Consider the following 16,480-nt stretch of genomic DNA (forward strand, 5'->3'; position numbering starts at 1 on the left):
TGCGTCAAAGTAACCCGATGCATTTGCCAGATACAGTATCTTCCTATCAGCCTAATAGTACACTCTGCTCTGCTGTACCCTGATTTTGTATCTTCCCCCCTGTCTCAATCATGGCAGGGTGTACTCTTCCAGGCTATTTTTGCTGCTGTGGGGATAACACTCACTTCTTATCCCATACCTTGGCACTAACCCTCCTGGTTAGCACTCCCCACAGCATATCTGCCATAATACGTGGTCACACTGGTTGTTCTGTGCCTATTACAGTGGCCATGGCAAGCCTTTCTCCAAACATACATGACCTAGCCTTTTTTAGCCTACAACTACAACATAACTCAAACATAATCCCACGTGCTATCTTTAAGAGAAGTCAGGTTCAACATTCCTGGAGTACTGCAGTGTAACACAGCCCACTGACTGCCACACTGTGTAACATACGAAACACCCCTTTCAGACTGGAGCTAACTGACAATTCTTAGGGTTGGAGCATTGCTCAGTTATTCTATAAGTCAAATGCAGAGGTTAAGAACTTGTTTTAAAGACAATATAGTAGCTATAATATATAGAAAATTAGGATTTACTGTACCGGTATCAAGGTGTCCATAATATACCAAATAAATTTAATTCAGCATTAAAAACAGTACATACATTCATACTGTATATTTCTTTCAGTCAAAAAAAATATATTTTTTTCTTGTGGTGTGTATTCTGAAAAAATATAAAGATCAGGAAGAAAACTGTTCAGCTGAGGGACTGTATAGTCCAATTCTAGTGTGTCACATGGCAATGTCTCTTTTGTTGTTCTTTCTGTTAAAAACAGTATTATTTCCCTATAATCTGCAATGTATATAACAGAAATGTAATAAGACACAGTCACTTAAATTTACAAATGTATTTCATTTACTTCCTTTTTTAAATTCTTTCCAGTTCCTCACCGTAAAATAAGCATACATAAAAATAACATACACTGTAATGCACAGTGGATGAATTAAGTTAAAACAATTACAGATGAAACCAAAGTACTTAGACATTTTAAGACTTACATAATGCATGTGATACACATCTTCCAGACACTGTAAAGGTGGTTTATATCCACTGTCAGCCCTAATATGTCATGTTCAGAAGCACATTAAAGTATATATTATATGGTTCTTACCACTGGCCTGGCCATTATGGGACTTGGCTATTACTAAACAGGAAACTCCCTGTGTATTAACTAACATATGGGAAGCTTGTTTCCTAAATGTTTGACATTTAAAAAAGACAAAAGAAGCTGTCCAACAGCAATTGCTACAAAATAATAAAATGCATACTGGAAATATAGTACGCGTTACCTTTATTAGTAAATTATGGATCTTTTTTTTTTTTTATGTGTACAGAAAATAATGTAACTATATCAGTTTCACATCAAAACAAGACAAGCTGTACTGTAAAATTTAGCTGGTAATTTCCATTTTCAGCGAATCCAGGATGCAATCAAAATTTCTAACAAACTATACTAAGGACAGCATAAACTTATACACAGAATAGCACATTTTAGGGTGTAATCTATGCATGATCACACACAATCATTTCTTTGCACATGCACTCTGTGTTATATGTTAAAAGATCAAATTTAGAGTCCTACCTTCAGGACATTACTTTTTTATCTAAGGCACTTAGTCTGCCTGTGCAGATTGTTTTCTGTTACTGAAAGAGATGTTTTGTTCAGGTAGAATGAGGTGATATCACACAATCAATGGACTTTTTTGAAGCAATTTCCATAGGTAAGTCTTGCCCATCAATGAAACTGGTGCTGTGTGACACTGCTTTCCCCTAAAGATGTGTCCACAGACCACCGCTGAATGGTGTGTCCCCACTGAGGTACTGGGCATGAATCAGTTGGTTACATTTTGGATCAGGCACAAAACTTATCAGAGTAACAATAAAAGTAATTATTCAGAGCTATAAATAGTAGATAGTGTAAAACAGAGGTCATTTAATAACCTTATCCATGTCAGATTACAGTTTGCTCCCAGATGATTTTGTGTTCCATGCCATACCCATCAGAACATGACCCAGCCAAATCTGCATGTATGCTATTGTGCCCAGATGTCTACAAAGATAGCAGAGCAAAGGACCACAACTAACAATGCAATAATAATGCTAATTAGTTTTGCACTATCTGTAGAAGGCATTCAAAATTATCTGCATTTAGTAACTCTACTGAATACATGTGACAGTCCAGAAATGGAATCTGCAATCCAGACCATCAATACCAAAGGGGTTAACAAAACTTATCACAATGACAAATATACAAAAATAAGGCATTTAATAAAAGTAAACTGTATTTAGGATTGAAAAAAAAATAACTTGAATCTCAAACCATATAATCTGTGGAATGTTCTAATAGAAAAGACTGTGAAGTAATTGCAAGAAGTTTTACAAACCTAACAGTATATACTTTTTAAACATATAATGTAATAAAGTAAATCCACAAGGATTCATGTTGCAATTTTTCATTTTACATTATAAATATGTAACAAACTAGTTACTGTTAACTATTTTTATAAATGACAGTCTTTTTCATCAGACCATGGCCCTCCAAAGAGAAGCAGAAATATACACATTCTGTCATTTACAAAGGTACGAGAAAATGTTATAAATTAGTATACACTGTAAAGTATTTTTCCTTCACTGCAAAGTTGTTTCTGTTGACAGCAATGAATCAGAAATAATTACACATAAATAGTAATAGTTAAAATACAAGCAGTTAAACGTCGGTTCTTCAAGTCCCATTGTCAGTAGCATTCATTTCATTAATGAACTCACGAGCCCTGTAACAAAAAGAAAACCCACATTAGTATAAATGCACTGACAAAACAAGTGAAGCATTAAGAACAGTAAATGCTGACACAGAGCCTTGCATCTGTGAGATTTGCCTGAGCAGAAGGAGTTACTATTTTCAGAGCATCTTAGCAGACTATTAGATGACCTAACAAGACAGAAAGTTTGAATTCAAAGCTGTATGTAACTATATTCAAAAATAAGCACATTTGCATCAAAATGGAAAGCAACTGCATCTTCTTTTTCTATTAACAATGAATTCTTTGTTACAAATGGGTGCTATTTCTGAATATAGTTCTAGAGGAATAAAAGAAGAAAAAAGTTGTTGATAAGCTAACACTGTAGTAAAAACTAGCTCCCATGTTTGACTGTTTCAGCTTCTGGTTCTGAAAATCTGCTGATATTGCTGTGTGTGTGTCTGGGGGGGCACATGTACTATAATTACAGAATAAATTAAACACGGTTCTTCTACCACAAAGGATGGTATTTACTCGGTACAATATGTCAAAAGAGTCCACTTTTACCTTGCTGCATTTATTATGTGCACTCTGCTGCCAACATACTGATGCTATGACTGTGTGTGGTGAGTTTAAGTGAAATGTGACTGACGGTTGGCCCTCAAATGAAGCAGTAAACCACTGTTGATAAATCACTTGCATGAAACTGTCCCTACTATGTATACATAGAAATGTTGACTCGTTTGTACTGAGCTTTGAGTATCCAGTAATAAAGTTGTTCCATGTGCCCTACTTACTAACTAAAAAAGTCCAGCTCTAAGGCTGTACAAAGGTAAGAAAATGACTCTTTATGCTGCCAGCAAGCCATAGTGCAAAGTGATACAACTTTGCTAACATTTATTTTTAACATGGGCCTCTTCATATATGAAATGTAGCAAAACAAACATAAAAACATATTCATTTAGCCTTCAAAATAATTTGGAAACAAAAGTGGGAGAATTGCCCAAATATAGATATATGACACACCATCATATCATAAAGGCGAAACCTCAGTGGTATGTAATTATTCTAAAATAAACAGCTACATCATGATAAATAAACTCTCAGAATAAAAGCTAAGGGTGCTGTCAGCTGTGCCACTCCACTCATTTCAAGGGAAATCTGGAATGCCAGCTATCTTATAAAATATCAATATTGGCATAAAATGTATTTTAAAATGCTACTGCTTTAAAAAAAGTAACAGAATTATAGTGAAACTACTGCAGCTTTGCCCATGCAGGGCTTAGATTTAAATTACTGAAGCACTTTTGCCAACTTGGGAAATAACATTAAGTACTCATAAAGTGAAGTATCAAATAAATTCTACAGAATTTAGATATCAGATGAAACTTTTGGAAAACATCATGTAAGCATATCCCTTAACTGTCTAGATTTTGAAGGTACACTCCTAATGTGTTCTCAAACTTCTTCTCCATCTCTGCTAAAACTGGAAATTATTTTCAGAAGTTCTAATGTAAAAGTCATCATCAGTCTTTCAGCTTTTCCCAGTTAGGGGTCGCCACAGCGGAACTCCGGTCCGCTAATGATTGGCAGTGGATTTTTACGGTGCTGAGTTGCCAGCCCAACCTTCAAAGAAGGCACACCCATTCACGCATGCACCTACCTGCATGTCATCAACATTTAAATTGTCCAGAATTTGGAGTCTTTTCCCAAATGACCATTTGCTTTATACATCTGGAGTTAGACATTTTGAGGTAAGCATATACTTATACACATGCCTGGAGTTTATTGTAATTGGCACTGCATTCACCACTAATGCTTAATTAATAATAAAACCTTTTTTAATGCATATTTGGTGAGGAGTCAACATTTTGTAAATTGATGTGTAATGTAATATTCTAAGATTTGGAAATAAAGGGAAGTAAGTTGAATTAATCATTTATATATAAAAAAAACTTTAAAATTACAGAATGCCAGCTGTATATAGCAAGAAATTTCTTCAAAATGTACATAACAGCCCTTTTAAACTGGCAACTAATATTCCTTCATTCACATCATGGCAGATACCCTGGTTGCAGTGCTTTAGAGCTTGATATTGGGTACATATTTGGAACTAAAAATGCATGACTCTTCTATGGATTTGTTTTGAATGTCATTTTTTAATTTAAACTTGATACAAAATAGATTAGAGTGGTATCTGGCACATTTAGAACATCTTATCCCCATGCATTGCCCACAGATCTGTAATTACAAATGTCTGGGGTTTTATTTCTATTTCACTAAATACTATCTTACAACTTGCTGGTGAAATCTTGAAAATAATGCAATTAAAATTTGTGACTAGTTCTTACAAATTGTAAATTCTTTAAAATTATATTCTAAATTTAGAACTCAACTGTTATGCTGTCTGAAAACTATATTTTTAGAATTACTAGAGGTTTTCATCCTTCATCTAAATATGAATGCCATTTTTTTTAATTTAAACTTGATACAAAATAGATTAGAGTGGTATCTGGCACATTTAGAACATCTTATCCCCATGCATTGCCCACAGATCTGTAATTACAAATGTCTGGGGTTTTATTTCTATTTCACTAAATACTATCTTACAACTTGCTGGTGAAATCTTGAAAATAATGCAATTAAAATTTGTGACTAGTTGTAAATTCTTTAAAATTATATTCTAAATTTAGAACTCAACTGTTATGCTGTCTGAAAACTATATTTTTAGAATTACTAGAGGTTTTCATCCTTCGTCTACATGTTTGTCGTTGTTATTATGTTGTTTGGTAGCTACGTTTTAGTAATTTTCAGAAATTTTGTAAACAAAAACGTGTAAAAAGTCCTGTCATTTGCATTTGTGACTGCAACAAATATCTGCAAGTAATACAGACTGATCCGCATGACAGAATCAGAGGGAGAACATAAGTAAATCATAGAGACTGACATATCAAATCATGAAAGGGCATAATAAAATGAGTATGGGAACAATATTTGTACTACAGTATTTTTAAAAGAATGTACAACACCTATAATAGTTATCAAAAACACAGGACACTGGAGTATAATTTGAATGTGGCTGGATGGGCTAGTATTATTATTATTAGTATTATAGTATTATTATTATAGTATTATATTAGTATTATAGTATTAAATGAGTGTGGTCTACAATGCATGAAAAGTTGGCATACTTAGACAAAAGTACTAAACAGTACTTTAGCATGCTGTGTTCTGAGTTACCATGGTTTCACAATTATTAACACAATCAAAATGTAAATTAACATGTGAACAACACCTCAGTTTTGAAATCTGATTATTTCTTTATTATACATTTACATGCAAAAAATGGTAATGTGTACCATGTTGTTTGCCAAGAAAAGACAATGAATGATCACACATTCATGATCATGTGAAGATATTATATTCATTAGTATTAGTAAATAATACAATTTATAAGATGTCGCACATTTTAACTCATCCTTGTGATATAAATTACAAACAGTGTCATGTAAGTGGCACCATCTCTGTAACCTGTTCCAGTAACTATAAATAAAAAAGAATCGAAAGGAGATGATATTTTGACATTTGAAGGAATGCAATACGCAAAACCAAATTACCTCATCGCGTTTCTTCAGTGTCTCATACAAACAATTCACGAAATAAGCAACATCAAGTCTTACCCTTCTGCATGGAAGCCATGATGTTTGTTCTCCCTTATCATCATGGCCAGCAGTGAAACCAATACAAAGGGGAGGTGCCTTTTACGTGGAAATCTCATGCTTAGTACAGGAAACAAGGCCATAGTAAGTGCAGTCCTTGAAACTGCAAACATTCAGATGAGCTTATTGGGAATATATTTCATTCGAAAATTGGTGTATCTTGAAAATGTCCTAATCTGTGGTACAGCTATCTCAGAGTTAGTACATGTATATACCAGGAGGTAGATGCAGCTACCCAATCAGTGGGTGCAAGAGGGTCTTTTAATGTGTAATAATAATGACTTTTGCACTTCACTATCACTTCTTGTGAATTACACTTCAAGTCTTTACTTCTAATAGGGAACTTGGAAATAAATCCAGCAGATAGAAAAAATGTTTTAATGCATGGGTACAGTTTTCAGAAAGCTGAACATTCAAGTGTCTTACCACCTTATCTGGGAAAAGAACAGTAAGAAAGGCTTGTCTCTAAAGAGGATTCAGGGAGGGTACACAAATAAATGAACAAAAGTACATAACACATTATAAATGCAACAGCAATGCAGGAAGCAGGGCATGGGAAGGCAATAGTTCTTAACAAAAATCTGCATTATTTGAAGAGCACGAACGCATTACATCACTTACTCCACAACAGCCGCAGCAATCTCCACAGATGGTTCCGATGAGACCATTGATAGCTTGAATAGCACAAAGAACTGCCTGCACTCCACTCATTATCAGAAGGAGGCTGAACAGAGTCAGGTTCCATGGAATTACATCTTTTGGTTCTGAGCATTGACTCCATATGGTATGATTTGATAGATAATTTCTGTGTAAAGAATACATTAAATACACTGATTAAAAAAAAAAAAACAGTGTTTAAAATGCAACACCTCCAAGCCAGTGGTTATTAATGCAATTAGCAGATTTGAATTTCTTCTCAGATTCATGTTTCTGTTAATATAAAACGCTCATATCTGACATCTTATCTGGATCTGAAAAAAGTTATTTTTCAATAACAACAGTTACATTTCCACATACTGTTTGAGACAACTTGACGAAAAAAATGTATGTTACTATCTCCACTTCAAATTCTGGCAATACAGCTATTGTTTGCTGTACAACAGTTGAGTGCACAGGCCTGATTTTGTAAACAAAGATTTTATAATGTGCTACACGCCACAATAGAGTGAATAAAATACAAACAATTTATAGTACATACTAGGACAATAAGCCTGCGTCACTCATTGTATGTTCTGCTGTCCTCTGAAGCAAAGCAGAAAGAGGAGAGCAGAACAAAAAAAATCACAGTAACATCAGTTGCTGATTGCAACTCCCCCCTCCCAAAAAATGGCACAACTTTGAAGCAATTTCATTTTAGGTGATTCTACTGCAGTGTTGTACTAAAATTAAGCATGTCTCAGCTCTTTCCCCAATAGAGCCAAGTAGATGCACTGTTATGTGCACTGTTATGTGCTGTGCAAAAAAGTAAATAATTATTTGTTTATTTACAGTGCTCACGAAGTGCAAGCTGTAACAAAATTCACTGCTGAATATAGACTCATATTGCTAGAATGTGGAAAATTTGATTGAATCAAGCTTCACTAAAATGCATTTGCTTGGAATAATGTAATATATATTTCACAGTAACAATTTCCTGAGAAATACAAATCAGGAAATGTAACTAAATATTTGTTCTGCATCTGCTCTCTCCATGTATGTGAAATTCTGTGTGTTCTCATGCATGCTTGTGTGCATGTGCATGCATGCTTGTGTGTTTACATGTGTGCTCACATGCCTGTGAGGCAATCTGTCTGCCTCTGTAAATCTTCTTAGAATTTAGCAACCTTTGAGACTAATACATCCTACAAAATTTTCAAAATATTGATTTTGGAGGAAATAGAAATTCAACAGCCATATTCACAGAAAATCCTCCAATTTTAGCAGACTATATGGATTTGGGAATCTTGTTTGATAAATTGATATTCGTACCTCACAGATGGGTTTTTCTTTTTTAATTGGAATCTATCCATCACTGACATGTTTTGCACTATGTCACAGTTGCACACTGATCATACATTACTAATACAGAAATTGTTGCTTTATGACAGATATGCACCTAATGTAAAGTGGTCAACATTATAAACATTCTCTATATTAGCTGTACTTCTGTATCCTACATTATAGTTTGCAGAAATGCAATTCCTGTAGTCAGATATAACAAAACTCATTCTTACCCGTCATGAAATGGATAACTGTAAGTTGCATTAAATCCATTCTCACATTTGGGACCCTTGTTTATGGCAACTGCAGAGATAATAAAGCAATAACCAGCTCCCACAAATCCAATTGCAGCAAAAATTATTGATGTAAACATCTGCAATAACAACAAAAGTAGTTTGTTAAATGCATACATTAACACATGGCAGTACATTTGGTAGAAAGAAGAACAAAGCACTTATGTTAAAAAATAAGCTGAAGTTAAAGTTCATAGGTTCATAAGTTCATATGGACAAGAATATGAGCAAACAGGCAAAATACATTTTATTAACAAAAGAGTGCTTTTGTCTTATACAATTCCAAAACTTCATCAGACAGTACCATTACTAACTACCCTATTTAAAGAACATCATCAAACACATGATCAATGACATCAGCTTCATAAATATTCATAAATTACATGATAAATGAACACCGCCTCTAAAATGCTTACAGAATGCACTAACCATGTTTAAAACACATCACAATTTATTATTAGGGTTGCCACCTTTCATTGTGACTAAAATCGAAGTAAGGCCACATCCCTCACATCACCAGTATCCCCACCCCTCCCCGCCCACAACCTACCCATTTTGTGATGTCACAATGACTTCGGCAGACGGGAACACCCTCTTTTTCTGTTCCTGATGCCTTTTTTCAGCCGATTTACTATGCTTTTCTGTAAAAAACATAATAAATCAGCTGATTTAATAAACTCTGATAGTCTGTTTCCTTTTTTGAAACAAAATACCAGAGTTTGTACAGTGTTTTCTGGACTACCAGAGAATCTATTTGACTTCCAGATAGTCCAGAAAAACAAAACGGATAGGTGGCAACCCTATTATACAACCTTTAGTAACATAACACTTAAACTAAAACCTTATATAAAACTATAAATAAGATTCAAACTTGTACTTATATAAATTTTGAATGCATAAATCTTGCATAATAAAAAACTTGAATCTTGAATACAGGCATATCCAAGCACTGCATACTCAGCTCGATATATCAATATAAAGACAGCAAACCCAATCTATACTTATACATTTATTATAGACTAACAATACTAATATGCCAAATAAATAAAAATTTAAAAATAAATGTATTAAACATAATTGGTTTAATAAATAATTTTGTAGAAAATGTCCAACTGGAAGCATATGAAACAGCCTATAAATATTCAAATGTTACTCCTATTATACATTAAAATGAGTACAGTTTAGTAATTTGTCTTCTTAAAATAAATACTTTAAAAAGGTAATGCTCTAGAAATCCTTTAATGTATAACAGGAATAACATTTGAATATTTATAGGCTGTTTCATATGCCTCCAGTTGGACATTTTCTACAAAATTTTTATTAAACCAATTATTTTTAACAAATTTATGATGTTATTTAAACAGGATAGTTAGTACTGCTACTGCCTGATGAAGTTTTGGAATTGTATAAGATGAAAGTGCTCACTATTTTGTTAATAAAACTTATTTTGCCTGTTTTCTCTGCTCATATTCATTGTTCGTTACAGTTTTATGGTGTTTATGTGTTCCTCTTGTTGGTGTGCATAGGTTCATATGGGATTACTAGGCTAACTACTCAACAGCCCTTACAAGCCTAGCTAATATAACCCAAGTTTACCCAGTATATGCCCCCTAGGGACAGGAGGAAGGCATAGGTTTATGACTATGCCTTGAGTATTTTATAGATTGCCCCTATCCATAAGGGACATGGGAACTATCCCAGGTGTGAATTTATGATTCCCAATCCATTGATCTAGATTGGTCTTGAAGAGGGCAGGGAAGGCTCTGCTTTACATTAATAGGAAGCCTAGTCAAAAGAAGTGGCAATCTCTGAGACATGTATCTGTCTCTCCAGCAATTTCTGTTTAACTTACTGGCTAAGTTCAGATCCCTGGAAAGGGTGACCTTCATACTGTTTGTCTTGTGGATATGTAGAAGCTCCATTAAGGCTGGATTTGTGAGTGCCTTGTAGGTCAGGCATAGGTCACCCCTTAATAGTTGATAGGAGACAGAGGAAAGGGAAAGGGCTTTCAGTCTATCTGCATGGGACATGTTGTTAACAGCCTGTATTTTCTTAGTGAGGAACCTCTGGGGTTGCTATTGTAGGTGCCTAGTGAAGTACATTCTGAATGACACATTATACTCGATTGTCAGTCTAATGAAGGCTGTGTACAGTGAGATTATAATCTCACTGGATCTGGATGCCATACTTTTGCTTGCAAGTTGTGCCACATAGAATAATTTCTTCACCACTTTGGACATGTAATGGTCAAAGTTCAGTCTGCTATCTACCTGGGTACCTAGATCCCTTACCTCTGAGTCTACTCTTAGAGGTGTGTTATTAATTTTGTAGTTAGCATGGGTATTTTATTTCCCAAAGGGTATGATAATGCATTTATGTGTATTCATTTTCAGGCCATGGTTCTGACACCAATCATTTGCCTGATTTAGACCCTTCTGAAGGATCTCTACATCAATAGGGGATGCAAAGATTGCCCTCAGCTTGCAGTTATCTGCAAATTTTACTATCCAGATGCCTTCCACATAGACTCTGGCATCTCAGAACTAAATTCTGAACAAGACTGGTCCCAGCAATGAGCCCTGTGGCACACTACCTAATAACTGGCCTCTTGCTGGAACTTGAATCACCCACTTTGAACGTGTCCCATCCTTGAACTAATTGGCTATTCATTTGATGATGTAGGGGTTTATGCCCAGTTTTGTGAGTTTACTTAAAATACCTGAGTGGGGAATGTTGTCAAATGCCTTGGCCAGGTCGAGGTAGGTGGTATGCACTGCTTTGCCTCATTCTTGGCCTTGGTGACTTTCTCAAAAAGTCCACTAGATTTAGTAGGTATGACCTACCCTTGATGAAGCCAGATTGGGTTGGGTCCTGTGTTTGGAGTTTTTCTATGTCTTTATTTATCAGGTCCATGATGACCTTACAAACAAGGCTAGTCAAGTTTATGGATCTATAACTCCCTGGATCACTTTTCAGTCCACTTTTATGCAGAAATATGACTGTAGCTGTTGTCCACTCTATCGGAATAAAACCAGTCTGGATGCTGTGCTTAACTAGAGTTCCAGCTGGGCCTAATAGGTCCTGACTGGTCCTGATTTAAACTACTTAAAAGGCAGCCTGGCATATTGGTGGGCTCCATAGATGGTGTGTTTTTAGTTATAGATAGCGCTATGCCTACCTGTTCATTAGTGATAATCAGCAGAAGAATGGTGGAGGGTATTTCTGGGGGGACAGTTGAGGGTGATGGAGGAGTGAAGTTTGAGCTGAATTTATCAATCAGTAATACAAGTGACAAACATGTAAAACAATCACAACACCAAAATGCAAAGATACACAAATATGTGTAAACTACAAAACCTAAAAGAGCTTTTGTCTGAATAAGTTCACGGACACTTCAACTTAATGAGACAATGAATAAAGTACAGAAAATCCATTTTTTCTGTTTTTGCTTGTATTTTTTTATCTTTTATAAACAATCATAGCAACAATGCAGCTAACAGTTAATAGCTCAGCCATATCCTGCCTCACCAAGTGACCAGGGATGAGTAGAAAGACCTGACCTATGGAAAACATATTTTCATGGATAAACTTTAAAGGTAAGAATAATAATTAACACTAGCATCTAGCAAGAGCAGGTGAAACCATCTTTTATACATGCTATTGGGATGCTCCATATCTACCATTGCTGTAAAGAATTTGCTTATTAAATATGCCCAAGACCATTATTTATTTATTTATTTTACATTTGTTAACCAGGTACTTGGATTGGTCCAAGGACTCTTTCCAGTCACAACCCAGTCCAACCAACCAAATTCAAGGTGGAGACAAACACAAAAATATATACCATCTAAACTGAAATGAGCAAGCACAGGAACATATGCATTCCAGTATAATCAAAATGTCAAAATACAAAAAAGAACAAAGTAGCAGTGGTATTTGTACGAAAAAGATTCATGTCTGCAAATCCTTTGCTAGAGTCAAATGCTATGGTATGGGTTCAAATGTTGTGTATTAGAAGTGGATAATGAAATGCACAGTTGTTGAAGTATATTTCAATTTGCCCTCTTGAATGGATTGCTACTATTTCAAATGTGTTTACTCCTTTGGGATGTCTTGGGCAGTGATTACATGACATGGAGTTAGCATAAACAATGGGTGGAGAGAGAAGAAGCATCCTGTATCAGGGAGTGCAGACAGGTATAGCACTCTGCCGAAAACGCTACCTGTAGTCTGACATTGTTTAACATTTTTAAACAGAAAACTACGAACAGGTGACAATTACATCAAAATCAATAGCACCTAGCAAAACTTTAAAGGACTTTGGAATTCATACCTCTCAACTGTCCAAATTTTTAGAAAATGTCCAGATTTTGCATCGTGTTTTGGTCTGTTTCTCATAAAATTGTGGTTTTCTGGCAAATCATATAAGACTGATGTCAGAAAATAATGGCACACATTTGAGTTTCAGACATCATGTCCTTTAGAAAATTCATACTGATGCAAAACCTTTGTAAGTTTGTAAGGGCAATATCTAAAAAGTGTCCCTATTTTGGGCCTTTGTCTCTCCATTATTTGTGCCTTTGTCCAGATTTCTTGCTCTAAGAGGTTGACAGGTATGCTCTGGATCCATTTTTACTGTATGAATCATGGTTTTGTACATGTCAGTATATATTTTAAAAATTTACCATGAGAAAAGATGTATGCAGTTATTTAATACATTGTTTCATTTGTTACTGCAGCTTAAAACAGAATCCACAGGTACCACCAAGGATTGAATACCAACAGTTTTCTTTGAAAACACAGCTTTAATAAAAATGAACAAAAACCACATACACTCCAGCCATTAACGTCTCCTATCTACTACGTTTTCTTTTGCAAGTTACTTCATCAGATAAGATAGGAGATGTTAATGCCTGGTGTGTATGTGGTTTTTGTTCATTTTTTATTAAAGCTGTGTTTTCAAAGAAAACTGCTGGTATTCGATCCTTGGTGGTACCTGTGGATTTTGTTTGAAGTGCACTTTGGTGCCTTGGTGAACATTTTTCTTTATTTTGGTTACTGCAGCTTAGTTTTGCTGCATGTGATTAGGTCTTTTGTTGGAAATTTGAATGCAGTCTAGAAATGTTCTACTATTTCTATCATGGGTTTGTTTCAGTGCTAATGTAAGTTGGGCTTCTTAGCATGACGGTTTGTAATGTCTTCTAGTCACATAACACAGGTACAACACCTTAAGCTGTATTTTTGTGTAGATTTGTTTTGGTGCCAGGTCAAAGTTCCAGAATTTTGTTTTACATGGTTTCACCTTGATGTTTGCAATTCTTTACCATTCAAAAGAAATTACATTTGATTTTAAGACACAAAACTCAGTACTCCACGTAATCAGCTTTCTTAGGGTGTTATAATTTAATTCAGAAATACAATGGACTAGGATGTAAAGATAGATATAACTCAATTGTAAATGCTATCACAGTGATAAAAAAGTAATGTTATTATACAGGGCATACTGCGATGATGACAGAGCAGCCTAAAGCCATTACATTTCACATAAATCATTAAAACTTTTTATATTCTTTAAAGTTATAAGGCCTTACTTCAACAACACTGCATGATGTCTACATGAATATGTTCTTTGGAGAATAGTTTGTTTGCTTTATCTGTTGGATTAGATGACTAAGGAAGCTTTGCTACTGTGTGCAAACTAACAATATACTTTTATAACCAAGAAGTTTGGTTCTGTCTATTATTGGGTGTATGCAAATGCAAACACGTGATGTTGACTGTTCGAGAAAACCAGAGTCAAATCTTTCGTGAACTAATCACCTCCCAACTCATGAAAACTTTTAAAGCATGTATTCTACACTTCTGACTTTAGGGACTATTTATACTAGAAAACAGATAACAAAGGAGGGAGACATGATTTGGGTTTGTAAGGCACTGAGAGGAGATTGTGATGGGATAAATATAAAGAAGAAGACTAGGTAAGATGAAGCTAGCATGAGTTATAAAGAGAAAAGACAGCTTTTAGCCTACAGGCAGGGTGATGATAAGGGTTGCCATAGTAGTTGCATTGTAACCTTCCTGAAGCATTCAAAACCAGATGGAAAATGGGGGAGTGGGCAGGTGAAGGGGGTGAAGAGAATGACATATTAGCATAGTGCTTACTGCAAAATCTGGGTAGACTAGAAATACAAAACTGTCTCCTTTTCCTGGCAATGCTATGTAATGTAATATGATGTATATATACCCTCTGTGTACATGACACTACATTAAGACTATAGCATGAAATGTCAAAAATTTGTGAAAGTCAGAGGTGAGAATATAAAGTCAGCCTGGTTTGTTTGTGTCTTTCGGCTTTTCCCAGTTAGGGGTCGCCACAGCAGAACTCCGGTCCGCTAATGATTGGCAGTTGATTTTTACATACCGGCTTGCCAGGCCTGACGCACAACCTTCAACAAAGGTAAGCCCATTCATGCATGTCTCCACGCAGAAGATGCTCTAGCTGAGAATCGAACCGGACAGCATCTTACTGTGAGGCGACAACGCTACCGCAGCACCACCACCGCAAAGTCAGCCTGGTCATGTATCATAAATAATAAGAAGAAATAGCTCAGGGAAAAGCAATATATTTGCACAGAAGCACAGAAACTGTGGCTCTTGTATTCCAGTGTGGTGCTTGTAAGCATGTACGAATGAGGAGTGGTAAAACTTTGTTGACTGTAGGAAGATGTTCAGTATCTAGAAGGTGATTACCAGGGAATAAGTGCTTTAACACATTCACAAGCCAGGCAAGCATCCTCATGAGACAGGAACAGTAGTCAGAAGAAATAAACAAAGGGTGAACTGAAAAAGAAAAATATCACTACTGCACTAAACAAAAGCAACTTCATTTATAGTTTCCTTAGAAATGAATGTTATCCATTTTCTCCAGCCAACAAAAACAATTGGGAGCAATTAAGAACATACAATAAAGTGTACTGATGGAGAAATCTTAATTTGTACTATATAACTTACCAAATTAACAACCCTAAAGGGCCCTTTTAAGCCTAGCTATGCTTCTCAAATATACCTGACAGGTTTCAATACCTACTCATATTATTGGGGCTATAGCTTGAATATGGGTCATTCAGAATTTACAAGCTTTCTGTTTCTAATATAATATGGGTGGCAGACCAGGGTTAAATTTATGATTCCCCATCTGCTGATACATTCCAAGGCAGGGAGAAACTTTGCTTCACTTGGATGACAAGCCTGTTACAGAGAAGAGAAAGTCTTTGAGAAACATACCGGTCTCTCCAACATATTTTATTTATATTGCAGATGAGGTTTAGGTGCTTAGAGCAGACATTTCTAATGCCATTTTTTTATTTGCAGACATATTGTCTACACCATGTATTATTTTTGTGATGAACCTCTGTCCCCAGATCTGTGTTTCTAATGCCATTAGTTTTGCAGATGGGTAATAGATCCATAAAACCTACATCTGAGGATGCTTTGAAGGCCAGGCATAGATCGCCTCTCAGCACCTTGTAGGAGACAGAGTACAATGATAAGGCTTTGAAGCAGTCTATATAGGACATGTTGTCCACACCGTGTATTCTTTTTGTGGGAAACCTCTGTAGACTCTCCAACTGTTGAATATGGTTTACTATCAGTATTGTGAAAGTCAAAACATTTGCCATTCGGAGCAGTGAAAATAAACACTGAAACT

At 35.5% G+C, this 16,480-nt stretch overlaps 1 protein-coding gene across 1 annotated transcript in view; it reads right to left on the minus strand.

Annotated features, from left to right (window-relative positions):
• Positions 1-874: 874 nt before the first annotated feature.
• Positions 875-16,480, minus strand: part of TM4SF4 (transmembrane 4 L six family member 4) — a 23,687-nt gene continuing 8,081 nt past the window's right edge. Inside the window, exons 3-5 of the mRNA XM_044070613.1 lie at positions 8,713-8,852; positions 7,121-7,304; positions 875-2,813 (exon numbers count right to left, since the gene is read on the minus strand). Coding sequence (XP_043926548.1) covers positions 2,805-2,813; positions 7,121-7,304; positions 8,713-8,852 — 333 coding nt within the window. The 3' untranslated portion in view covers positions 875-2,804. The remainder of the gene's footprint in view (positions 2,814-7,120; positions 7,305-8,712; positions 8,853-16,480) is intronic.

This window comes from Protopterus annectens, chromosome 4.part1 (genome assembly GCF_019279795.1).
Source record: "Protopterus annectens isolate FY-2018-M chromosome 4.part1, PAN1.0, whole genome shotgun sequence".
Lineage (NCBI taxonomy): Eukaryota > Metazoa > Chordata > Ceratodontiformes > Protopteridae > Protopterus > Protopterus annectens.